The sequence below is a fragment of the Colletotrichum fioriniae genome, assembly GCF_027942845.1.
Source record: "Colletotrichum fioriniae strain IMI 355084 chromosome Unknown scaffold_15, whole genome shotgun sequence".
Classification (NCBI taxonomy): Eukaryota; Fungi; Ascomycota; class Sordariomycetes; order Glomerellales; family Glomerellaceae; genus Colletotrichum; species Colletotrichum fioriniae.
The window spans coordinates 51340-74229 of NW_027076851.1; the positions used below are offsets into that span (position 1 = coordinate 51340).

Consider the following 22890-nt stretch of genomic DNA (forward strand, 5'->3'; position numbering starts at 1 on the left):
GGCAGACGGGAAGGCCATGCTGAGAGAGTCAAGGTTGCTCGGCTGAGGAGGTGCCGGCTCATTGTCACCCGTCACACCTGAGGATGACATCTTCCGTTAGGTATGAGGCTGGTAAGGACTCTCCTGCAGGGCTTTCTGCAGCGCTTAGTAAAGCGTTAAGGCCGTCTCTAGATTCAAATCGCAACCCAGGCCGGGGAGCCGTAACCGACCGTGACGATGCAACAGGAGCCGGCTGAGAAGACCTAGGGCGAGTGTATTCCGTATCTGAGGACGTTATAATATGACATGCAGGACCAGTCAAAGAATCGAGCAAGTGTTGGCCTGACGCGCATGGGGGTGAGGTGAGGTTGGCCTCCAACAGCAACGAGCTCCAAGTGAAACCCCGCCCTTTTTCTCCGCACGCTTGCGCTGCGGTGATCCACAACACCATCTGATCGCGATCAGGGGGCATGCAATCCTTGCACGACCGAGCTCCGTCCGGTGTTAGTCGGCTGTTGAAAAATGGCTGAGAGAACTGTCAGTTGGGGTGGTTCATGGAACGCGTGTTTTATGCGTCTAGTCTGCAGTGCTGCACTCAGTCGACACAAGGGAAATAAGTAGACCTCTCGATTGTGGATAGGATTGAAACCCTTCCTGAGGCCGGAGCCAACGGGCAAAGCTGAGAACAGCTTATTGGTGTGATTCTAACATAACATTGAGATCATTTGATGGATGTTACTTGAGTCATACCGGCTGATCCCTCGATGCGATTGACCTGTTCGCTCTTGTAATCGAATTTATATCGCCATGTTGAGATGTTTCTCGCTAAGGTAGTTCATTATCTAGAGCTCTTCGTGCCCTATAAGCTACAAGTACATGTTAGGTGAAATTAGACTATGCTTCCTCCTTGTGTACAATATCGTGGAGCCCGCCTTTGGCAAGTATTTTCTCTTCCTTCAATTCAGAAGCATCCTCAAAGTTTTCCACTGCCTGGGGCCCGTCGAAAATCACCGCAATCTCTTCCAGGCTGTGCCCCTTGGTCTCTGGGAACAAGACCCACGTAACAACAAAGAATACTGCCAGAAAGCAGCAGAAGACAATGTAATACCGCCAACCAATGTTTTCTAGGCCGATGGGATTGACGAATGCCGCGATGATCAGTGAGCCGTAGATTGCGAATAGCTCAACCGCAATGCCTTTGGAACGTAGAGAGTAGGGAAAGATCTCGGTCGGATATCCCATCAGGAGTGGGGTATAAGCGATATCGTAATGGAAGTAAAAGGTGAAGAGGCAAACGACAACAACAATTCCGGCGGATTTAGACCCAGTATCTGTGTTGACAGCTGAGCAGGCTGTCCATACAATGTAGCTCACCAACATGCCTGCCCCTGACCAAAGGAATAGAGTCCGGCGGCCGAGACGGTCAACTAGGAAGGCAGCGCTCAAAGCCGCAGCAAAGTTGAAGATCTGCAGGAGACCGTTGATCAAGGTTTGCGTGAAGGTGTCCGTGATGCCGACGGTATTGAGGACCAGTGTGAGATAGTACGAGACTACACCAATACCATTCCACCTGTAGAGGGACACATCAGTAAACTACTTAGTCTTCCAAAGAACCCACAGAAAAGCACTTACTGGGCAAAAGCTCCCACACAAACTGCAATCAGCGTTCTCTTGCGATTGCCCGGCGTGGACACCAACGCCATCCAGCCCGTCGTCTCTGCAGACTTTTCTTGCTGGATTGTCTGGACAATTTCGGCCACTTCACGGCGGACAAGGGGTGTGTGGCCTTCGGATGGGGCATGAATCCCTGAGTGATACTGTGCGAGAATTGCGGCAGCCTCTGTAGTTCTTTCTCTTGCTACCAGCCATCTGGGTGACTCTGGGACCCAGGCATAGAAGCACAGCTGCACCAGTGGGAAGCCGGCTTGAAGGATGGAGGGAACTCGCCACGCCCACTCGCTTTTGTAGTCTTGGCAGCCGAAAGTTGTCCAGGAAGCCAAGATCGCACCTGTCAGGTAATGAATCAGTTGCCAGAAGTCATTCGAACCTGGGAGCCTGACGTACCGAGATAGTACATAGTCCAGTAAGCTGAGGTGTATTTCCCACGGTGTGTCGGGTCTTTTTGTCATCCGTCAGTGCAAAGCTTTTTATCATACATGCTCCAGGTGCTTACAAGCTAATTCAGCAATGAGCATGGGGCTCGGATGAACGACAAACATGCCGCCGAAGCCGACAACTAGCCGCGAGATGATGAACATGGGTAGGTTGATCGAGGTGGACTGGATGATTGTGGCGACAATGATGAGGATGATGCCAGATAGTAGAACGGGCTTCCTGCCGAAGCGATCCGCCAGGTATCCCACAATAGGTAAAGCTAAGACGGATCCGATGGATTGTGCTGCGTTCACAACTCCTAGCCTTACGCCGGTCGGATGTCCAAAGTATTCTCGCCATTGTTGAAGGGATTGGAGACCGTTCATCAAGGAGCCTACACACAACGTAAAGATGTGGTATTAGTAGCTGTTGTGTACACCGAGAGGAAGATTCTGAGAATTTTCTTTGCGCCTACCATCGTAGCCTGCAACTGAAGAGGAAAGTAGAGGAATCAGGAGTAACAGGTTCAATCTGAGCAAATGCGGCTGCTGAAACCAGTATCTGTCTGTCTTGGGAAGAACTTCAGCCAAGGCGGCGCCGACAATCTGCTCGTCCTTCATGGTGGCTTATTTCCGAGGTCGCTTTTGCAACATTGACTAATACGAAGACGTCTTCACGGGCGATGTATGGACAAGATAAGGCAGAGCAATAGGAAGTTGATGATAGTTCGCGACGGGACCCGCAAGAGCTTTATACATGCACCTGAACGAAGGAAGCCCCTGGGGGCTGGTGATCAATTCGTCGCGGAGCATTTCGTACGCAAACAAGATAGTTCCCAAGCAGCCGGAACCTGGGAATACCGCGTCCGGCAATCCTCCGCATGCTCGTTTACCCCACATAACGTGGTAAATGGGTCGTTGGAAGTACGGGGGGATTCGCCCATGGGGTAATCGACTGTTGCATCACTCAAGCTGTGTTGCATCGGCATTCATCCTGTTACGCGAGTCATGCTTCTGCGTGGCATTGCGAGGAAGTCTGACGTGCGGTTGGTAAAGTGCGGGGACGACGGACGACTGTCACCCTGCACTAGCGGAGTGTCAATAAGTTAGTTGACGAAGAATGGCAGGCGCTATTGGCAAGTTGCGGCACTGTTGCCAAGTCCAGGTTCGGATAGCTTTGCCCGGTAATAACGCGCAGCCGTCGTTGGTAAGGAATTTAGGCGAGGGTGGATGGGGGCCGCCCGCCGGGATCTTTCGATCATGGGGCGACGACGAGGTTGAACCGGGTTGAAAGATGTTTGCAATTTCAAGGGTAGCAGACTCCAGAAGAGATCAAAGATCTATTTGATCGGATTTCGACTTGATACTCTTGGACTTATCGACGCCTCCATCTTCTCGAAATGAGATCTAGTTTGGCTATGTACTTAGTTGAACTATTGCTTCACCCAACCGCCATCATAAAGTATTGAGTCAAAGTCAAAGTCAAAGTGAAGAGTGAGAAAAGCCAATGCCTAGTAGCTCCGAATTAAGAGATTCGTTTAGTCCAAGAACAAAGGCGACAATACCTTCGAGAAATCACTTATGGTCTTGACTTACCTTAGCATGTACCCTTAACGCTAAATATAAAATAAAAAAATAGAACGTCGGCTACTTCCCAACTGATTCTATCCCGTCAAATGCTACCTTAGATAGCCTCGGTGTATCCGTCTTTAATCTTTCTCCAATGGCTGATTTAGGTCAAAATTATTTACAGACGAATAGAAGGGAAAATAAGGTCGATTGATATGTCAATATGTCAGGATTACGCCATCTAAAAGTACGTACATACTTCACGTACTCACACCATATAGCAGTTGATGGGGTTGGTTCTTTAGTTCGAATATTCTTCGAAGTGGCTCTGGCAAAAAAGTTCAAACAATATCGTTAGATCAATAAATGAGCATATCGAGTTAGATTCCAGAAGGTTTAATGACAGAAGCCTATTCTAGATGCATCGGTTGAAGTTTAATCAACCGGGCTTTGATGTATTAGGCTATCCTAGATCACCGTGCCGTGTAACCACCATCCACGATGAAGTCGGCCCCAGTTGTGTAGGAACTAGCATCACTCGCTAGGTACAGGTAAACGCCCTTCAACTCCCTCGGATCAGCATCTCTGCGCAGAGGTGTCAAACTAAACCACTCCTCTTTCATCTCGAACGGACAATCACCCGAGATGACGGTATCGATGTAACCAGGAGACACTGAGTTGATGCGTCCTCCCCACTTGGCCCACTCAACAGCCAAAGAACGCGCCAGGTGAATCTAGAATTCTTTACTGTTAGCCAGAATGCCCTCGTCAGGTATTTTGAAGAAGATGGCATAATCGTACGGTTCCTGCCTTGCAAGCATTGTAGCAGCTCTGCTCTTGCGGTACATTCGCAGCGTGACCACTCATGGACGCAGTGATGATGCCCACGCCCCTCTTCTGCTCCCGAAACACGAGCCCAGCCGCCCTCATACAGTAGTACGCGCCGTCAAAGTCGACTGCACGCACACGATCCCAATCCTCGACCTTATCGTCAAGGCCCCCAGCTTTGGACGGAATTCCGGCGTTGGCGATCATGACATCTAGACGCCCAAAGTCCTTGACCGCTTCTGCCACGGCTGCCTCGACGGCAGGGTAGCTGGTGACATCGACTTGATAAGTCTTCGTCTTGACTCCAAATTCCTCTGCAATGGATGCGGCAATGGAGACGGCGGCTTTGGAGCTGTTGTACCATATGGCAATCTGCAGATGATGTCCGTGTTAGCCATGTGTGTACTGAACTGGGGGCAAGGTTCAGAATACGTTGGCACCGGCTTCGGCAAGACCCCTGGCGATTTCTGATCCTATGCCGCCTGCTCCACCAGTGATAATGACCGTTCTTCCATCTAAGCGGAACTGTTTGAAGACACTATCCTCAATAGGCGGGTTTGGGGCTCTGATGGACTTCTTCGTTCCATTTGCGGAGCCGTTTGTTGCCATCTTGCTTGACTGATGACCTGAAAGAGGGGATGGACGAAAATGCCAATCGGAAGAAAGTAGGTCTGATAGTTCTGATATCGTTGGCGATAGAATTCCTTCTGTTCAAGCTGCTCATGAAAGGCGTTCAAATACCTGGCTTCAATCACAACCTCCTCGCCCATTTTGTGTTGGTCTCGAACAATGAGCTAGAATTATACAGGCCCGAGAAGCTACCTTCGGTAAGGTTCCTCCGGTTGCCAGGTAGTAGAAACAGCCGGATTTCTGTCACCCTTGTTCCAGTACGCTATTCCGGCCTGTCATCCGCGAGAGTTTGATCTAAGGCGTTTCTCAATTAGGTAACTCTTCTATGCTATCGATCAATACGTCGTATCTACCCTGACTGTGCCTGTCAACAAATTCCCCATTGACCATGTCATTACTCTCTGCCCTGAAAAGGGCTCTTTCCATACTGTCTTCAATGCCAGCTGCAATATGCCGCGCGGCAACGCGACTCCGTGCCAGTGTAGGTTCAACCCTTACGAGCCACCGTTCATCTACCAAATCGGCAATCTGGTTCCAGGGCTCTTCGTCCACGAGCAAGTAATTGCCCTCAACAATGCAAACCTGAACATCTGCCTCTACAGTAAACCCATTGGGAACCGGATCCTTTACCTTGTGGTCGAAGGTCGGTGCAAGAACGGGTCGCAGTCCTGCTGAAGCCCGCAACTGCCGGACGAGGTCGACGGCGGCTTGGCCGTCAAAGGTCCAGGGTGCCCCACGCCGGGCGATTGCTTCTGCCGCATTAGGAAGCGCCCGGAGAGCTGCGAGGGGTAGGTGAAAGCCGTCCGCAGATAGGACAATCGACTTTGGGTGGGGTTCCGGGGAGGCGTTGATGGCGGAGACGACTTTCTGGGCGATGGTTGTCTTTCCGGACCCTGGTGGCCCTGCGAGGGCGATAATGAGGCGGGGATGTGCATTGGAGGTGTCGGGTGATGTGCGCCTCTTCTCAGCCCATTTGGAAATGATGCGCTGAACAAGGGTATGATATGTAGACTCCATACTTGAGTAGGTGCTACGACAGTCTGTAGATATCGCAAAGTCTGGGGGAAGTTGACTTCCCGGACACAACGAGCCTAGAAAATAATGACTTTTATCAGTAGATTTCAGAGATTGACCTGGCCTTTCAGCAAGAAGAAGTCCCTGAAGTATGCAAAGTACTTCTGATAATCTGGACTCTACCTGTCCGGCGCTCAATGCTCATCGGACTACTGTCGCCCGAGTTCAATTCATTGTCCGGCCCTGCACGGCGGTCCCACCCCGTCCTCGACGTCACGGCCATGGCCCATGCTTCACCTCTGCACACATTAAGATGATTCCAGACTGAACACTAAAAGATGATTAAAGATATCTAGATCTTGAAGGTCATCTCAGTCTCGCGTATCTAGTCCTTGCAAGGAATCAACCCAAAATGTCCGAAATTGTATGTACCTATTAACTGCCACTGCCCTCTGAATCTCGCTGATACCCTACCCAGAACCCTGCTTTCGTGCTTCATTCTGTAAAAAACGTCTCATTCGAGAACCGTAAAGTCCCAGCACTTCGCGATGAACACGACGTCCGAGTTCACATCGAGCAGACGGGCATCTGTGGTAGCGATGTGCACTACTGGCAGCGAGGCCGGATCGGTGACTTCATCCTAGAGTCGCCAATCGTTCTGGGACATGAAAGCTCGGGAACCATTGTGGAGGTCGGAGGCAAGGTCAAGAATGTCAAAGTTGGCGACCGCGTAGCGATAGAGCCAGGTGTACCGTGTCGGCAGTGAGTCTTTCTCCAACCCTAGATATAGGCAAGTGGCCGTTTCTGACAATATCCATAGCTGCGATTACTGCCGATCAGGTTCATACAACCTATGTGCAGACACAGTCTTTGCGGCAACGCCTCCCTGGGATGGTACGCTGCAGAAGTACTATATTGTGGCCAGTGATTACACTTACCCCATCCCGGAGCATATGTCTTCCGAAGACGGGGCTTTGGTAGAGCCAGTTGCGGTCGCCGTCCAAATTTGCAAAGTAGCGGAGCTGAAGGGTGGCCAGACGGTTCTCGTGTTTGGCTGCGGACCCATTGGTGTTCTGTGCCAGGCTGTTGCCAAGGCGTATGGGGCAGCAAAGGTTATTGGCGTTGACGTTTCTGAGTCTCGCGCCCAGTTTGCGAGGGAGTTTGCTGCCGACGATGTCTACGTCTCGAAGAAGCTACCTGACGCCCCTGAAGACCCCGTTGACGCTGCTCGCGCGATTGGGGAGAAGATTGTGAGAGACTATGGTCTTGGAGAAGGAGCTGATGTTGTTCTGGAGTGTACGGGCGCGGAGCAGTGTATTCAGGCTGGCGTGTTCGCCGCGAAGAAAGGCGGAACATTTGTTCAAGCTGGTATGGGGAAAGAGGTTTGTTCTCCAATACGTGGGTACCAGATAGAGAAAACCTTTTGCTGACATGAAACTAGAACATCGTATTTCCCATCACGACAGCTTGTATCCGAGCTTTGACCATTAAGGGGTCGATCCGATATCAGACAGGATGCTATCCCGAGGCTGTCAATCTCGTTGCCAGTGGAAAGGTTCATCCAAGGAAATTGATCACGCATCGCTACAGATTCGAGGAAGCTCTTGAGGCGTTCGAGGTTGTGAGGCAGGCCAAAGAGAACACTCTCAAGGTAGTGATAGAAGGTGTACCCAAATAGTCGGGTATTTCCTGTAGGTAGTCATTGGAATATCGATGAAACATTCGTCTCAAAAGCCTGAAGGCCCTCTGCAACCCATGTGACCTAGCATTCGACTAACCTTGGATTTCTGTATTTGTCACTGCTCAGAATGGGTGAACCCACTTGTATGTTTTACGACACTGATCTAATTGCACAACATGTGGTCAGTGACGAGTTCCCGTCCACTGTCTATCACCACCAGTCTATCCTGAACATCTGATGCATTTTCTCATGTTTCGTATCGATCCTAGTGAGCTAATTATACCCTACCCGCTTGAAAATATAAGAACAATCGTCGTGCGTAATCCAGAGTCAGTACCAAACTAGGTAGAAAGGCAGCCGGGGTCACAGACGCCCGTAGTGCTGTTTCTTCCCCGCATCGAATTGACCCCTCCCGCTCCGGGAGACTGTCAACCACCGGCCTCATTCGCCGGTGAATGTATTGTGGTTCTCTAATCCATCACTTCACAAGTAATTCCGGTACAAATTTCTCTGTTGCAGCTCTAAGCTGGCCAGCAAACAACAAGTCAGGCCATCACATCACAGTTTCACCCTTGCCATCAACCCACCAACAGCCTCTTAGTTCCCGAGACGCAACAGAATATTCAAGATGGTTCTTCCAAGCCACCCAAACCCGACAGCGCCCGTTATCGCGCATTTTGACCTGACCGGCAAGACAGCCATAGTCACCGGCGGAACCCGAGGCATCGGCTTGGAAGTTGCGCGTGGACTTGCCGAGGCCGGTGCCAAGGTCGCAATCACATACACCAGCACCGACCCCGTAGAAGCCGATGCCACGGCCGCCAAACTATCTGAATCAGGCAACGGAGTGCTTGTTAAAGCGTACAAATGCAACGTCCGCAACAGAGCGGAAGTGGAATCCGTCATTGAGACTGCGACAAAGGAAGTTGGAGACGGCAAGCTCGACGTTGTCGTTGCCAATGCCGGGATCGCGGACCACATCCCCGCCATCGAATACCCAGAGGACAAGTTCCGTGACATGCTGGACGTCAACTTCCACGGGGCATTCTGGACTGCGCAAGCTGCTGCCAAGGTCTTTGAAAGGCAGTTGAAAGGTGGCAGTGATGGTCGAGGAAGCATCATCTTCACGGCTTCGGTTTCCGCCATCTTGGTGAACATACCGCAGAAGCAGGCGGCGTATAATGCTAGTAAGGCGGCGGTGGTGCACTTGGCCAAGTCGTTGTCTGTCGAGTGGGTTGACTTTGCGAGAGTGAACTGCGTGTCTCCTGGTTTCATTGCAACGGACAGTAAGTTCAATCTCGATACCTTGAGTCTATGGAGTGATGAAAATCTGACATTGACAGTGCTTTCGGTACATCCCGAGGAGTGGAGGAAGAAGTGGTTCTCCATGATTCCAGGTGGTCGACTCTGCGAGCCTGCTGAATTGAAAGGATCTTATGTCTATTTGGCAAGCGGTGCGAGCAGTTACATGACAGGTATTTCTCCTCAATTCCATATAACATTATGTTGTCATATCAGCTAACAGAACTAGGCGCAAATCTGGTTATTGATGGAGGATACACATTGCCGTAGATAAACTAGAATCTAGAAGGCAAGGAATTACGCAGAGAATCAACGAAACTCAAAACGAACGCTACATGTCAGAATCTTATGCCACATACTACTTGGATGAGGCTTCGATCTCTTGTGTAAATTTGCCACGTTGTGTAGTATGCGGAGTGAATGATTGCAACATTCACAACATATAAGCTAGTACCCGTCTTGAGCTTCCTAATGCTATAATCTACCCGTGATCTCGTCCCTTGTAGGTACAAAAGACATAGAGGCAAGAGCTAGAAACAAAATTATTCTCATGGATTAGAACATCTTAAAGCCGCCCCCTATCCTACTACAGGCCGGGAAAGTCAAACCGCCATCCCGAAAGAGGGCCCACACCCCGACCCGCCGAGGCCCGGGTCGTCCGGAAGGTCCAAGATGGATACCCTTGGTGTTGAATGTGGATCGTGCCCTCACCTCACGCACAACCAGGAAGTCATGAGCTTCAATCCACCAACTAAATCTTCATCAACCGCATCAATTGCCCGGCTAGCTCAATCGGTAGAGCGTGAGACTCTTAATCTCAAGGTTGTGGGTTCGACCCGTAAGCAACAGATACCCATCCTGAATATCACCACACAGAGGACTAACAATAACCAGCCACGTCGGGCTCAATTCCCGTCAGCGATTGAACTAGCAATCATCTTTTTTGCTCGTTCTATGCTCAAGTCTGCTGTATTCAAAGCCAAGCGAATGAATTTGAATATCACCGGCTATATATATCCTCGTTGTGATCCGAGCTGTACTTTTTGGTGATATTCATCCCCCGATCACCACAGATCATCCCCCTATCTCTGGTCTTGGCCTCGTCATTAAGGAGCCCAACAAGACTCACTTACCTCCAAGAAACTACTCACATTTCGCCATGGCTGCAGGGTTCCCCTCCATCTCACAAGTCTTGCCTAGCCCAGCTCAGAGAAGGTGCCACGCGACAACGTTCTCCAAAAAACCAAGCATCTTGGCAGAACTTGGCATCGCGGCCTTTGACGCTCCGATCCTTGCAGAAACGGAGGAAGCGGGAGCTATCTGAGCCTAGCGAGATTCTGCGCCGAGAAAAGCGATCGTCGCAAGGGGTTGCAGCATCGCGGGTTGAGCCTAATTGCTACGCTTATTTTGCAAAGGAGGGTGGCAGCGGCAATTATGTCGATTGGTCAGTTATACTGGTGGTGGCGAGGCTCCCGTTGCTTGGCAGGACTATAAGATCATGCCGTTTCGAGTATCGGGTTTATCCACTGAACCCGAATTGTGCTGTCTTTATTGTGGTTATGATGGGGTTGTCTTCGCTTATTATACCGCCTTGGAGTTGCCTCTTAGTGGTTACGACTATTGTTTCGTCAATGGCTCTTCTCGGCAACGCTGATGCTCAATTCTCTTTGATCGTTCCTAGCCCACTCACTAATGCCGAATTTCAACAGCAATGCCCATTCAATTACAGTTCAGGGAAGGCTGCCCAGGTCACAGAATGGCACCCGTGGACGCAAAAGCCGGTATGTGTCGGCCCAAAGTCAAACAAGACACTACAACACTGCGCTTTCATCAAAGAAGACTTTCGGGGGAACAAAGCTCTTCTCATCATCACGAGTCCAGAGGTTGCAATTGGCGATGTCAGTCTCGTTGAGAGTATTGGCTCCCAACGGGCCAATATTCAACCTTCACTTGAGACGGCCGACCCACTCCCCTTCGAGGTTGAGACGATACCGGGTAAAGGTTTAGGAGCCGTCGCAAACACCCACATCCGCGCGGGAGATGTCATCTTCAGGGAATACCCCATGATTATGCAATTGGCGCAAGTGCCTGCGTCGATTAGCTGGATGCAGGCTCTTTGGGTGCTGGAGGAGGGCTTTATTCTGCTGCCGAGAGAGGATCAGCAAAGAGTATTTGATCTTTCAAGGAGCACCGGGGGCCATGTCCTGGAAGATATTATCCGGACGAACACATTTGGCGCAAGCTTCAATAACGCTGCCCATCTTGGACTGTTTCCAAATGTCGCGGTAGGTGATTATCTTCTAGCATCTTGTTCCAGCTTCACTGATATCCAGTAGAGAGTCAATCATGCCTGTAAGCCAAAGTACGCCTGCACCCAACTTGAACTCCAGGCAACTTTAAGATAGAGTGCTTACCGGAAGCTAGTGCAATCACACGCTTCTCGCCCTGGACTTTAGAACTAGAAGTTGTGGCGTACCAAGACATCTTGCCGGGCGAGGAACTAAGCATCAGTTGTCAGAACCCTGAATCCGTCCCGCATAGCCATTTGAACAGGGCTAATGCCGGGAACATACAGACTCGATGCTAAACATGCTATACCAAGACCGGCAGAAGGCCCTCCAGGAATGGGGTTTCAACTGCACCTGCTCGCTCTGTAGTTCCCCTCCCGAAGTGCTGGCCATCTCAGATGCCTACCGCAGACGGCTGTCGGAGATCTTGTCGGAGCTCGAGGACCCGGCCCTCGCAGGCTCGCAATCTTTAGTAGCGGAGCTGATCGACGAGCTTGAGGACGTCATGGCGAAAGAAGGGTTGACAGCGCAGGCGGGCGAGTTCTACGGCATAGTTGCTGAGGTGTACCGCAATATGGGGGAGATGGAGTTAAGTAAGAAGTATGCAGAGTTGGCGGTGGAGAAGCTGGTGCAGTTTGCGGGGTACGACGACGACAGGACGGTAAGGGCAAGGGAAGTTCTTTTGGAATTTGGAGGAACGTGACTCTATACAGGGTAAAGGGTCGTGTTGGGGAAACGTTGGGGGCGGCGCGGTAACAACACTCAAGCGAGCACGCAGTTCGCGGATCAAAGGGGTATAAGTGGCGTGCGTTTTCTAAGAACCGGGGGTCATGTTCCTCAACTCGGAGGGGGTGATTCGTTTATCTCACCCCCGTCATGGCCCATGGGGAAGGAAGGAGTAACATGGCATGACACTTTGCCTGGTCCGGGGAAGCGAGCATTTTGACAGGTTGCGGAGAATTTTGTGGTGGAGGAGGATTACTCCGGCGCCGCGGGTTGCTTGACGGATTGACACGTTTTGGGCCGGCTATGCGGCACCTTCGTTGATGAGATGGCGGCCGCGGGCCGGGGGTGATGGTTCATGTCATGTCTCGATTAGGTTGCGGGAGGATGTGCCCGCTGCAGCATCCCACTGGGGCATATTGGTCTCTAGATAGAAGAGGAAAATAGTATCAGACGGGTTGTATGAGAAGTGTAGATGCGGGTCATTGGAGTTGAGGCTCTAGCTGGAGCCCATCTTGGCGATGCCAAGTGGCTTGGACCGACGGTTGCCAAGGTTTCTTGGCGTTCTTTTGTGAACGTCGACTTTCACCGGATGCTTAAAAGCATGCGATGTTCTGCTCTAACAGAACACAGTTAACCAAACAAAGAGAAAGGATATTGAAACCTGGCCATTGTGCACGGATATCTGTGTGTTCCGACCCAAAGACCAAAGGCATCAGTTGTTAATCAAATCTGCTCATCAAACAAACAAGATGGCGATTGAGTCGAGGGGTAGGTCAGTGACGGACAAAACTATTGTTTGACACACCAACTAAGAATCTGTCCAGCAAGAGTCATCGAGTGGTAAAGGTATTTAGTTGGCTAGTATCAGCAAGCGTCCCCTGCCTGCCCAAGTTCAATTGCAATACATCAAGTAAATTTTGGATACGACATACGAACTGATTATCACGTTCAGATCTCACACATACAATAGCAGCCAAAAACTCAACAGAAAAAAGAAGAGAAAGACCGTCCGTACCAGCCATGTGCATCCAGTGGATCGCCTCCGCAAATTGCACCGGCGCCGTGGGCGGGAACACTCCGCGTGACGGATGCAAGGGTGCCCACGTCGCGGTGGTACGCCGCGAAGTCTGCTCATCGGCCCGGGGGCAGTGCTTGTGCTTCTTCGGCTCATGTAAGAACATCACCACGCTGTCCGCCGAGGATCAGGGAACCGTCAACGCGCCGTGCGAGGTTTGCGGCGTGGACGGGGACCCCGAGCAGATGATGCTGCTGAAAATATTTGACGAGGCTTTTGCCGCTGAGTGGGTTGTCGCCTTTGGGGAGAGCCACTGTACCACATGCACCAAGGGTATGTGGAGGATATTGGCCAAAAGATGAGCAAGATGTGAGTCGTGTCGGCCGTGGGTGAGTAATCTTGTACGGATTTCCAGGGGAATGGCGCAACGCGGAGAAAGGGCGAGACTTTGGCGCCAAGGATGGACTGTTACATGACCAATGGCCCATGGGAGCGGTCACAAAGAATCTGCGCGGGGGAGCATACAAATCAGGTTTCTGGAACCGTTGGTAAGTGCCGCTAGTAGCGTTGCAACCGTCGATCAGTCGGACTCGCTCTCTGTTTTGCCCTCCGAAGCCGGTGTGAGTTTTGACGAAGGATCTCTAGTTCTTCGCCAACATGGAAATTTCTCAGGTAAAGGATTTGACCAATATAATTCACAAAGTAAAAAACTTCTTGTTAGCATGCTGCGGCGTGGGACGATCGTATGAGGTCTAATTTACCAAGACGTGAAATCCCCGCAAACCTGTAGGTTGCATGCTTGATCCTGGGTGGCTGGGAGATGCCTGTTGGACTTCCTCCGCTTCCTTCGCCATGTGACGACCCTGACGGGTGGACTCCGTCCGCGTCGGCGGTGACAAGAAGCCCCGTGTTATTGAGAAATGTGCCATTTAAGAACATGGTGTGCGTCTGTGTTCTGTGCTGCCTATCACTTTTTTGGTGTGTGTGGAAGCGTCAAGACCTCACGCGAGCTGTAAGTTGAGCGCTTAGATATTCCAACTCCAGTTTTCCCCATACCATCCCCATTGAAGGAAGCTTTGTCCGTGGGGACTTTGGGGTTGAAAGGAGGCCCATGATCCATCAAGGGGACCTGGGGTTGACACCATGACCGTGCTCTAGGACGGGGTTGGGAAACTTGGAATCTGGCCGAGATACCCTGGCGCCGTCGCCGGATCTTCCCCAAAGCTCACGAATCACTAGGTGTATCAAAGTATCACGGCGCAAATTATCGTGCCTCTGGTTGGCCAAGGACGGACATGTAAGCTTATTCTACGGGGTCAGAGTCACTACGAGATTCATCTTATTTGGCTAAAACGAGGGGAGGAGACGAAAAAAATGGACACCGAGCCGAGGGAGATGAAAGAGTAAAAGATCGAGACTCACTGTGAGAGCGAGGAGAGAGAGGCGAATATCGTCGGTCGAACCCCGATGGGCCAGACCTTGTCGGAGGCTAATAGCTGCTCTTCTGCTGAATGGCTGAATTAGCCAGTCTCCGGCCGGGCGCTGGCTCTGGCGCTCTGCATCTTTTCACCTCTAGGTATCAATAAACCGGAGCAGACCGGGGTGCGATGACTCGATTCCAAAATGGCCTCGAGACTCGCGGGCGCATGCCGTCTTCACTCTCACGGAAGATGGCCGAGCGGCAGTTGCTGGCCCCGTCGACTTAAGCCCGAAACGGTCCATTCGGGATCCACCGGCCGGCGGCGAGCTGCGAGCTGCGAGCTTGCGGAGCGCGAACATGTCGGGTATCCAGTTCTTTACGCAAGGCAGCTTGCGTTAGCACTTTAGCCAGCGACGAAACAAGCACTTTGAGATATGGGGATGGGGGGAAATCTTGCGTGTTTTTGTTGGGTTCCACGCGCGCAAACGGCCTTTTGGACATGGATCATGGGCTGATGATGGGGCTTTTACGAGTGGTTTGTCTTAGATTTCATCTTCCCCCCTCCTCTAAGGCGGTAGGCTTTGCCGCCTCTGCGTAGACCGTGTCACCATACGGATACTCCAGTCCTGTTCTCCATCTTCTTGGTCCCCTCTTCCTCCTGGAGCTCATCCGTTTGTCAGCAAGACTAGCGAACATCGGCCGTTGACGAGTCATATCGCAGCCAATTATTCTAGAAATCTTTGAGGAGGGTTGCAGTGCCAGAACGGCGTGTTGCGGGGAAATGGTTGCTCATCTGGACCATCGCATCTTCTCCAAACCCCAAAGCGCGGAGAATGCGGAGCCCACTACTACATCAGCCAGGGGTGGCACAATAGTGCGCGCACACACACAGAACAACGCAGTCAACGCACACACAAACTCACCCACAGTCTGGGCAGGTAGTCAAGTAGCGTATTACTGCAGTCTGTCTCACAGTGAGAGCCAAGGACACGCGAGTAGTCAGCCGGACCGCAACTTTGGATGCCGTTGGGTAAGGTACTTCAGTAAACCCTGCCGCCAGGCCCGACTTGGCCAGCTCTTCAGGTTCCTTCTTGGCAGAACCCAGACGCCCAGCCGGAGGAGACATCACGTCACTTGGCGCTGGCTGATCGCCCTTGGTGAAAAGTCTTGGTTCCAATCCAGCGACGCGGGACAGCAGCCTGCCGGCGCGAACAAGACTTGAGGCGTATTTCTTGTCCCGACCACCACCATCAACGTTCGCGCACGCCGTCGGTGCGCCATGGAACGAGCGGCGTTGCTCCGTCTGACGGTTTGGCTAATGATAGAGCAGTTCACGAGAACTTACTGCATGGAATGGCATGTAGGTGTGTTGCATTACGGAAACTTGCGGGAGCCTCTTGATCCCAACGCGTCGGTTGAGGCAAGTATAGGCTGCCTCGCTAGTCTAACGTATGTCGAAATATGAAAGCGAACGAGGGCGGCATGAAGACCGTGCTGCCCATAGCCACGGTTATCCTTGAGCTAAACCAACCAGTCATCCGATGTCAAACAGTGGTTATCCTCGCTTTCTGAGGGGCAGGTGAACGCTTTCGAAATTTGAGTTTTGTATTAGAGCGTTTTTCCGTTAATTCACTTTTTCTTGGGCCCTTTTTTCCTGCTTTTCCGTCAGCTTTCACTTACATCAATTCGACTCGGCGGTTCTTCGCTGTGATTCAGATTGTGATATCTCGTCCCAGCAATGAGTAATTCATCAACACATTTTCCTTCCTTTTTCAGCATGCCGAAGATCCGAGAGGATAACGTGTACTCTGCCATTGCATTATCAAAGTGGATAATTAGATAGGTCCTATGCGGTGACACAACGATAGGTGTGCCCGAGAAAAACTACGAAGGTGGACGAAGGTCACAGACAAGATGGACAATAGACAGCGGCTCTCATGAGTACGAGCTGGAAAACACCGACGGAGATCTGACCGGCACTATCCTCGTCGCCTTTACATCTTCCTTCTTCCCACCTTCTCTCCCTACTGGTCTTCCTATGTTCCTAGGTAGTCTCCCTAGTCTTCCCCTAACCTACCCCCAAACCCGCCCCCGGCGCGCGGTTGCCATGGCCGGATTTGGGCAAGCTGCCGCCCACTTCACGACCTTGTTCGACCGCCGCCGCTCGCCAGGTCTCCCTCCCCACGCATCTCCATGTTCATCCCCATACTGGTACCCCCCCATCTCAAGCCACCCTTGCTTAGTTTCGTAACAAGGACACCATCCGTTCCTTCCTTCCCCTCGTAATTTTTTTCACGATGGTGGAACGGAAGTTGAGCGATTGGCCAGTCGTCAGAGCCCATCCACCCCTGACATCCTCTACCCTTCTTTTCCCCATGGGGTCGCATTGGCCGCTGGCTGTCGTCTCTCTCTCTGGGGCGGGGACGGGGAGATGGGTTGGGTTGGTCCACGCGAAGATGGGATCTAGTGTGATGTAGAACGAGGGAGGTATGGATCTACGCGTGCCCTCCTCCTCCTTCTCCCCTCAGATCTAGGTATTAATATGAACCGCTCCTTTCCCTTTCTCGTGTTTCTTGTTCCCCAACCGTCGTGTTCATACCCCAAAGCCCACGAACCTCCTCCCATCCCTTTCTTGTCAATCTCAAACACCTCGTGTGAGCGAAGCAAACACTGTCAAAATGGCAGGCGGCGGTGTCAAGAAGCCCATCAACATCTTCAAGTTGGGCGACCTCGGTGAACCCGAGGGTGTCTTCAACTGGCGGCTATGGTTCGCTGTCATCTCCTTCGGCCTCATGGGCGCGGCCCGTGGTGTCGATGAGGGTCTCATCTCTGGCGCCTTCGGCTCCAAGGATTTCCAAAAGTTCATTCACTACGATCAATACAGCGCTGCTGAGAAGACCAACATCAAGGCCAACGTCTCTGCCATGGTTCAGCTCGGTTCCGTCGCTGGTGCTCTCTTGTAAGCTTGCCTGCCCATTCTCTCTTCAAGGCCTCGTCAAGAAACTCTCTCTAACCACTTATACCGCATACAGTGCCTTCGTCATTTGCGATAAGATCGGCCGTATCTGGGCTACCCGTCAACTCTGCGTCATCTGGATCATCGGTATTGCCATCTTCATGGCCAACAACGGACACCTCGGCGCCGTCTACGCTGGTCGCTTCATCGCCGGTCTCGGTGTAGGCCAGACGCCCGTCGTCGGCCCCGTCTACCTCGCCGAGATTGCCCCGGCCTCCGTCCGTGGTCTCTGCACCTGCGTCTTCACCGGTTTCGTCTACCTTGGTATCGTGCTCGCCTACTTCACAAACTACGGCTGCCAGATTCACCTCGGCGACACCACCCACAACCGCTGGCTCGTGCCCACCTCCCTACACATCATGTTCGCCGGCATCATCTTCATCTTGACCTTCTTCCAGTTCGAGTCCCCCCGCTTCCTCGTTAAGCAGGGCAAGATCGAGGAGGCCACCGAGACTATGGCTCACCTCCGTCACCTCCCCATCGACCACGAGTACGTTACCCGTGAGATCTACGCCATCCAGCATTCTCACCAGGAGGAGCTCGAGGCCACCAAGGGCACCACCTGGCTTGGTAAGGTCAAGGAGCTCTTCCTCGTCCCCAGCAACTTGTACCGTCTCTACCTCACAACCATGGTCCAGTTCCTCTCCCAATGGTCCGGCGCCGGCTCCATCACCCTCTACGCTCCTGATCTCTTCAAGATCCTCGGTATCGAGGGCCAGAACGAGTCCCTTCTCATCACCGCCGTCTTCGGTGTCGTCAAGCTCGTCGCTGCTGTCGGCTGTGCGTTGTTCCTGGTCGATGTCATCGGTCGCAAGCGCGCTCTGCTTACGGGTATCACCCTGCAAGCCATTGCCATGGTCTACATTGCTTCCTTCCTCACCCACGTGCCCAAGCTCGGTGTCGACGAGTCCTTTGAGCTCCCCTCCAACCTCGTCGGCGTCAGCAAGGGTGCTATTGCCATGATCTACGTCTCCGGCTTCGGTTGGGCCCTCGGCTGGAACTCCATGCAGTACCTCCTCACCGCTGAGCTGTTCCCCCTCCGTGTCCGTGCCCTCGCCACTTCATGGGCCATGACTCTTCACTTTGCCAACCAGTACGGTAACTCCCGTGCCGTGCCCAACATGCTGGCATCCACCTCCGTCGGCGGAATCTCGCCCATGGGTACCTTCTGGTCGTTTGCCGCTATCACCCTCATTGGTGGTGCCTGGGTCTGGTTCTTCGTTCCTGAGACTTCCGGTCGTGCCCTTGAGGATATGGACCGCCTCTTCGAGCTTCCCTGGTACAGAATTGGTCTCCACGGCAACGCCGATGCCGAGGCGAGAGATGTTGTCTACAACGAGAAGCAGGAGGCTGCTGATGGCGTCCAGGGGATGTCTGAGCACGCTGAGAAGAAGCCTGCTCAGGTCTAAAACAAAATGTGTATGAAAGAAGCCTGAGAAGTTTCTAATGGTTGAAAAGGGTATCTAATGAATGCAATATACCCAATAATGACATGAATACAAATCGACCCATTCGTGGTTTACCACCGAAATCATCTTTCTCTTTCGCGGTGACACTGATTCCGATCTGTGTCTGATCAATGTCGTCTTAACGGCTCACCACATATTGTGGCTCACATCCAGTCAACGCTTGGAATTTTCAAACCCCAATTGAAATCACTCCGCGGATAAGCTATTGAACGTTTGATCTAGGGCACGGATATATGCAGACTGATTGATAATCTTGATTAGATTCAGGGAGGCTCCTTGTCTCGTCTCAACCTCTGACGGTTAATGCTTGAACCTTCAGATGGTGGTGTGGAGGGATTGAAGTAAAGTAAGATGGGCATACACGCAGATTCGTGAGTCCCTCATTGAGCGGATAATCTGTTGAATGAATCAATTAAGACGTCTTCCAAACCTCAGACGCGCGCTACATGTGGCTGAGTCCAAAAAGAAATCTTATCTTGCCTGAGGTGACACGGCGAGTCCAACAGGCTGGCTGTTGAAACAAACATACATATCGGAGTGTAGCTCCGAGTTCGTTTTAACCTGCTATTGAGCATGGATGTTCCCCACGTGCCATCAAATTTCTCACATTAGATGCGACGTGCGATTCGGCGAAGCTGGACCCAAATCCGGCGATCTGGTCCTGATAGTCGTGACCGCGGAGCATTTACGGCATTGTACGGTAATAAAACACAGCGGATTGCGCTATCAAAGACGGCTTGAATAGGTTAGCATTGTCTCTCGTGATGAGCCACAGGGACCGGAATACTGCCAATCGAACTGATATGCAAAAAGCGGTTTTTGTTGCCCCAGGAGCTGATGAGATTGGCGGCCATGGCCTCCCAGCCACGCTGCGCCTGTGGCGCAATTATCATCGTCGACGGAGCCAAAGCCATGCACGAAAGCGACCTGTTTTCTTTCAACAACGATGAACGCCAGACCAAGCACGGCCCCGTTGGCGTCGACAGCCGTCCCCTACTTGCCAAAGCTGACGCGCCCACAAGCCCTTTGCCCGCCCTTTACCACATGAGCCGATCTCGAGGGATCGTCTTTGCCGCTGATGTGGTTTTTTGTTAACCGACTTCTGGGTCTGGGTTCAGTGGGCATCATCGAAAAGCTGGTAGACGCTAGCATTGTTTCCGTCGAATATGTAGATTTGTATAATACCTGGGAATCCCACGCTGGCACGCATGCGATGTGTGATACCGACAATACAGGTTTCAGAGTGCCTGATCAAAGACCACTGCGTCCTCTGGTGCAAACCACCAAGAGGGAACCCCTTGAACTGCACCATGAAGGCTTCTTTCCTCCCTTTGCTCTTGACTGGGCTAGCAGGGCTGGCGTCAGCCGCCTCAATTGCTGACGCTCCTCAGTGTGCTGTAAGCAGTATCCCACGAGTTTCCCACGAGTCTCTCATGGGCTTGGTGCGACCTTACTAACACTCTCTCAAGATATCCTGCGCACTTTCGGCTCTTCCCCAGTCACCTTGCACGATCTCGAATCAAACATGTCTTTGTGTCGATCCGACTTTCAATAGGCTTGTTGGCGACTGCGTCAAAGATACATGCACAATCAAAGAAGCATTGGGTAAGTATTTCGAATTTGCCAGTTGTCACACTCGATCATATGTTGATTTATCGATGCTGATGCAATGATCTAGCCGTCACAAACTTGACGTGGTCGTCCTGCGGATTTCCTTTGACTGATCGAACGAGTACGGCAAGATACACGACGATCTTCTTATTCATACTGCCGGTGGTTTTCATGGTCATCCGACTGTCAGCTAGGTTTCTGCGTCTTGCACCCTGGGGCGCAGAGGATACAGCGATATGTATTGCTTTTGTATGCATGCCAATCGAACGTTCCACGTGCGTTCAAGAATACAGCTCTGATACGGATTTAGGCATTTTTGATACCTTTTCCGCCGATCATCTTCGCCAGTAAGTTCCTCCATTTAGCTTTGAGGTGATTTGGCTAACAGCCTTGAATAGTGATGCGCTATGGTTTAGGACGAGATATCTGGACATTGCAGCCGTATGAGATTACAATGTTTCTGAAAGTAAGAATCCTACACAGTCCCTAGAATTCCATCTGACAAGTCAACCCCAGCTTCTGTTCGTTCTCCAACTTTTCTACATCTCAGGACTGGCAGTCATAAAGGCATCGGTGATATACTTGTACATACGAGTCTTCAACATTCAAGGCTTCAGAGCCCTTCTCTGGTGCACGCAGATTTTCAACTTTCTTCTCGGCGGAGGCTACATCTTGCTCAGCCTCGTACAATGCCAGCCATTCCAACACTATTGGAACGGGTGGGATGGCGAGCAAGATGGCCACTGCGCAGATCTCAACACAATCGGCTTGACCCACGTCGCGTTCAACATTGCGCTCGACGTGTGGATGCTGATTTTACCGGCGACGCAGCTGTATAAGCTTAACATGGAGCTGAAGAAGAAAATCGGCGTGATGGCGATGTTCAGTGTAGGCATATTGTAAGTGTTTCTCTTTGTTCAGCATCACTGGTATCCACCAGTCTAACATCAGAACAGCCTCACTTCAGTCAGCATTGTACGGATCAAAAGTCTTCTAGTCTTTGCTACAAGCTTCAATATCACTGGTACGTTACGCTAGTCTTCTGCGATGAAATCTCAAAACTGACTCAACATACAGCCGAGTGTCTTTGGGGCATCATTTGGTCCTATGTAGAGCTCTGCGTGGGGATCTTCGTTGCCTGTATGCCTGCCGCCCGACAGCTTGCGTGGAGGTTCTTCCCCAAACTTGTCAACTACACCCGAGAATCACTTGCGGGATCAAGTAAATCGAAGCGTGAGGTGCAGAACGAGGAACTTACACCCATCGCCAAGGGCAGACAGTCCTCGAAGTCGGGTACTTTATCCTCAAACATTACGCAATCGAACGCAGGGTCTGGCATGGACCCCAATACACCTCGGAGCGCAACGTTTGGTCATACACAATCAGATGATACCATTCTGCTTCATGAAGGGAAGGAAAGAATCAATGTCATCAGGTGATCGGGAACTGGGGACTTGTAACCACGAGGGCTATCTTCCATTGCGTGTTGTTAGACTTGATACCAATTTGAACACCCATTGAACATCAATCATACATGAGATGTCTTCCCACAATCAAGGCAGTTTCGAAAGGTCGCACATTCGTGTGAAAGTCCTTTATTGACCGGGAGAATCATCTAAAGACTATTGGCAAGTACCTCTTCAACTTCGTTGATGACCATCCGGTTAGCTTATCAAACCAAATGTCTCAACTACAAAACTACAGTCACTACACAATCGCATCAAAATCCGGGTAGGTTCCGGTCTTCAACGTCTTTTTATGGTGTAAAATTCACGTTAAATGAAAGAAACACAGGCTGAAGACGGTTGTAACTACTTAGTCACTTCATGCGCTTACATTGCGAGAGGCTAAATATTGTTCACGTCGTTTAACTGTGGACTGTTTTCGAATACGAGGGTACAATGTGGGGTACGTTCAGCAATACATCTTACGTCGCATTAATTTTGCTATTACGAACTCATTAGCTGGATATAAATCATGTCCTTGCACCGTGTGCTTGAAGTATACGTCATTTATATACGTTTATGTCGTTTATGTTTGCATCGCGCTGCCAACCTCGGATATGCGGGCTTGAGCTGGTGGGTAGAAGGCACACTGTCTAACCTCTATTTGACGTCATTCTCCCTGTCATCGGCCCACTGATTCTATTCTGTCTCATATGGGGATTGGATATATGCCTGGGTTTATCAAACGATCGATTGGATTAAGGTTCCACTCCGCGCAGTGATTATATGTTATACTAGAACTTT

At 51.3% G+C, this 22890-nt stretch overlaps 7 protein-coding genes and 1 non-coding gene across 8 annotated transcripts; 5 read left to right on the plus strand and 3 right to left on the minus strand.

The window, feature by feature from the left end:
• Positions 1–873: 873 nt before the first annotated feature.
• Positions 874–2693, minus strand: N0V96_010553 (uncharacterized protein; the record flags this gene model as incomplete). Its single annotated transcript, XM_053189396.2, has 4 exons — positions 874–1549; positions 1612–1786; positions 2153–2467; positions 2549–2693. 4 exons carry the CDS (start codon positions 2691–2693, stop codon positions 874–876), a joined length of 1311 nt encoding a protein of 436 aa, XP_053053384.2.
• A 1421-nt stretch (positions 2694–4114) lies between these two features.
• On the minus strand, positions 4115–5078 carry N0V96_010554 (uncharacterized protein; the record flags this gene model as incomplete). Its single annotated transcript, XM_053189395.2, has 3 exons — positions 4115–4375; positions 4443–4841; positions 4902–5078. The coding sequence occupies 3 exons, from the start codon at positions 5076–5078 to the stop codon at positions 4115–4117; spliced, it is 837 nt and encodes a 278-aa protein (XP_053053383.2).
• A 142-nt stretch (positions 5079–5220) lies between these two features.
• Positions 5221–6116, minus strand: N0V96_010555 (uncharacterized protein; the record flags this gene model as incomplete). The annotated part of the gene is made up of 2 exons (XM_053189394.2): positions 5221–5339; positions 5498–6116. 2 exons carry the CDS (start codon positions 6114–6116, stop codon positions 5221–5223), a joined length of 738 nt encoding a protein of 245 aa, XP_053053382.2.
• A 409-nt stretch (positions 6117–6525) lies between these two features.
• Positions 6526–7791, plus strand: N0V96_010556 (uncharacterized protein; the record flags this gene model as incomplete). The annotated part of the gene is made up of 4 exons (XM_065758991.1): positions 6526–6537; positions 6592–6859; positions 6981–7495; positions 7555–7791. The coding sequence occupies 4 exons, from the start codon at positions 6526–6528 to the stop codon at positions 7789–7791; spliced, it is 1032 nt and encodes a 343-aa protein (XP_065612301.1).
• Positions 7792–8422: 631 nt separating this feature from the next.
• On the plus strand, positions 8423–9366 carry N0V96_010557 (uncharacterized protein; the record flags this gene model as incomplete). The annotated part of the gene is made up of 3 exons (XM_065758992.1): positions 8423–9080; positions 9138–9269; positions 9326–9366. The coding sequence occupies 3 exons, from the start codon at positions 8423–8425 to the stop codon at positions 9364–9366; spliced, it is 831 nt and encodes a 276-aa protein (XP_065612302.1).
• A 511-nt stretch (positions 9367–9877) lies between these two features.
• N0V96_010558 lies at positions 9878–9944 on the plus strand. Its single transcript has one exon. It is a non-coding gene; the product is annotated as a tRNA-Lys (tRNA).
• A 1498-nt stretch (positions 9945–11442) lies between these two features.
• On the plus strand, positions 11443–12087 carry N0V96_010559 (uncharacterized protein; the record flags this gene model as incomplete). Its single annotated transcript, XM_065758993.1, has 2 exons — positions 11443–11448; positions 11707–12087. 2 exons carry the CDS (start codon positions 11443–11445, stop codon positions 12085–12087), a joined length of 387 nt encoding a protein of 128 aa, XP_065612303.1.
• A 5136-nt stretch (positions 12088–17223) lies between these two features.
• Positions 17224–18970, plus strand: N0V96_010560 (uncharacterized protein; the record flags this gene model as incomplete). The annotated part of the gene is made up of 2 exons (XM_053189390.2): positions 17224–17504; positions 17578–18970. The coding sequence occupies 2 exons, from the start codon at positions 17224–17226 to the stop codon at positions 18968–18970; spliced, it is 1674 nt and encodes a 557-aa protein (XP_053053378.2).
• Positions 18971–22890: the final 3920 nt, after the last annotated feature.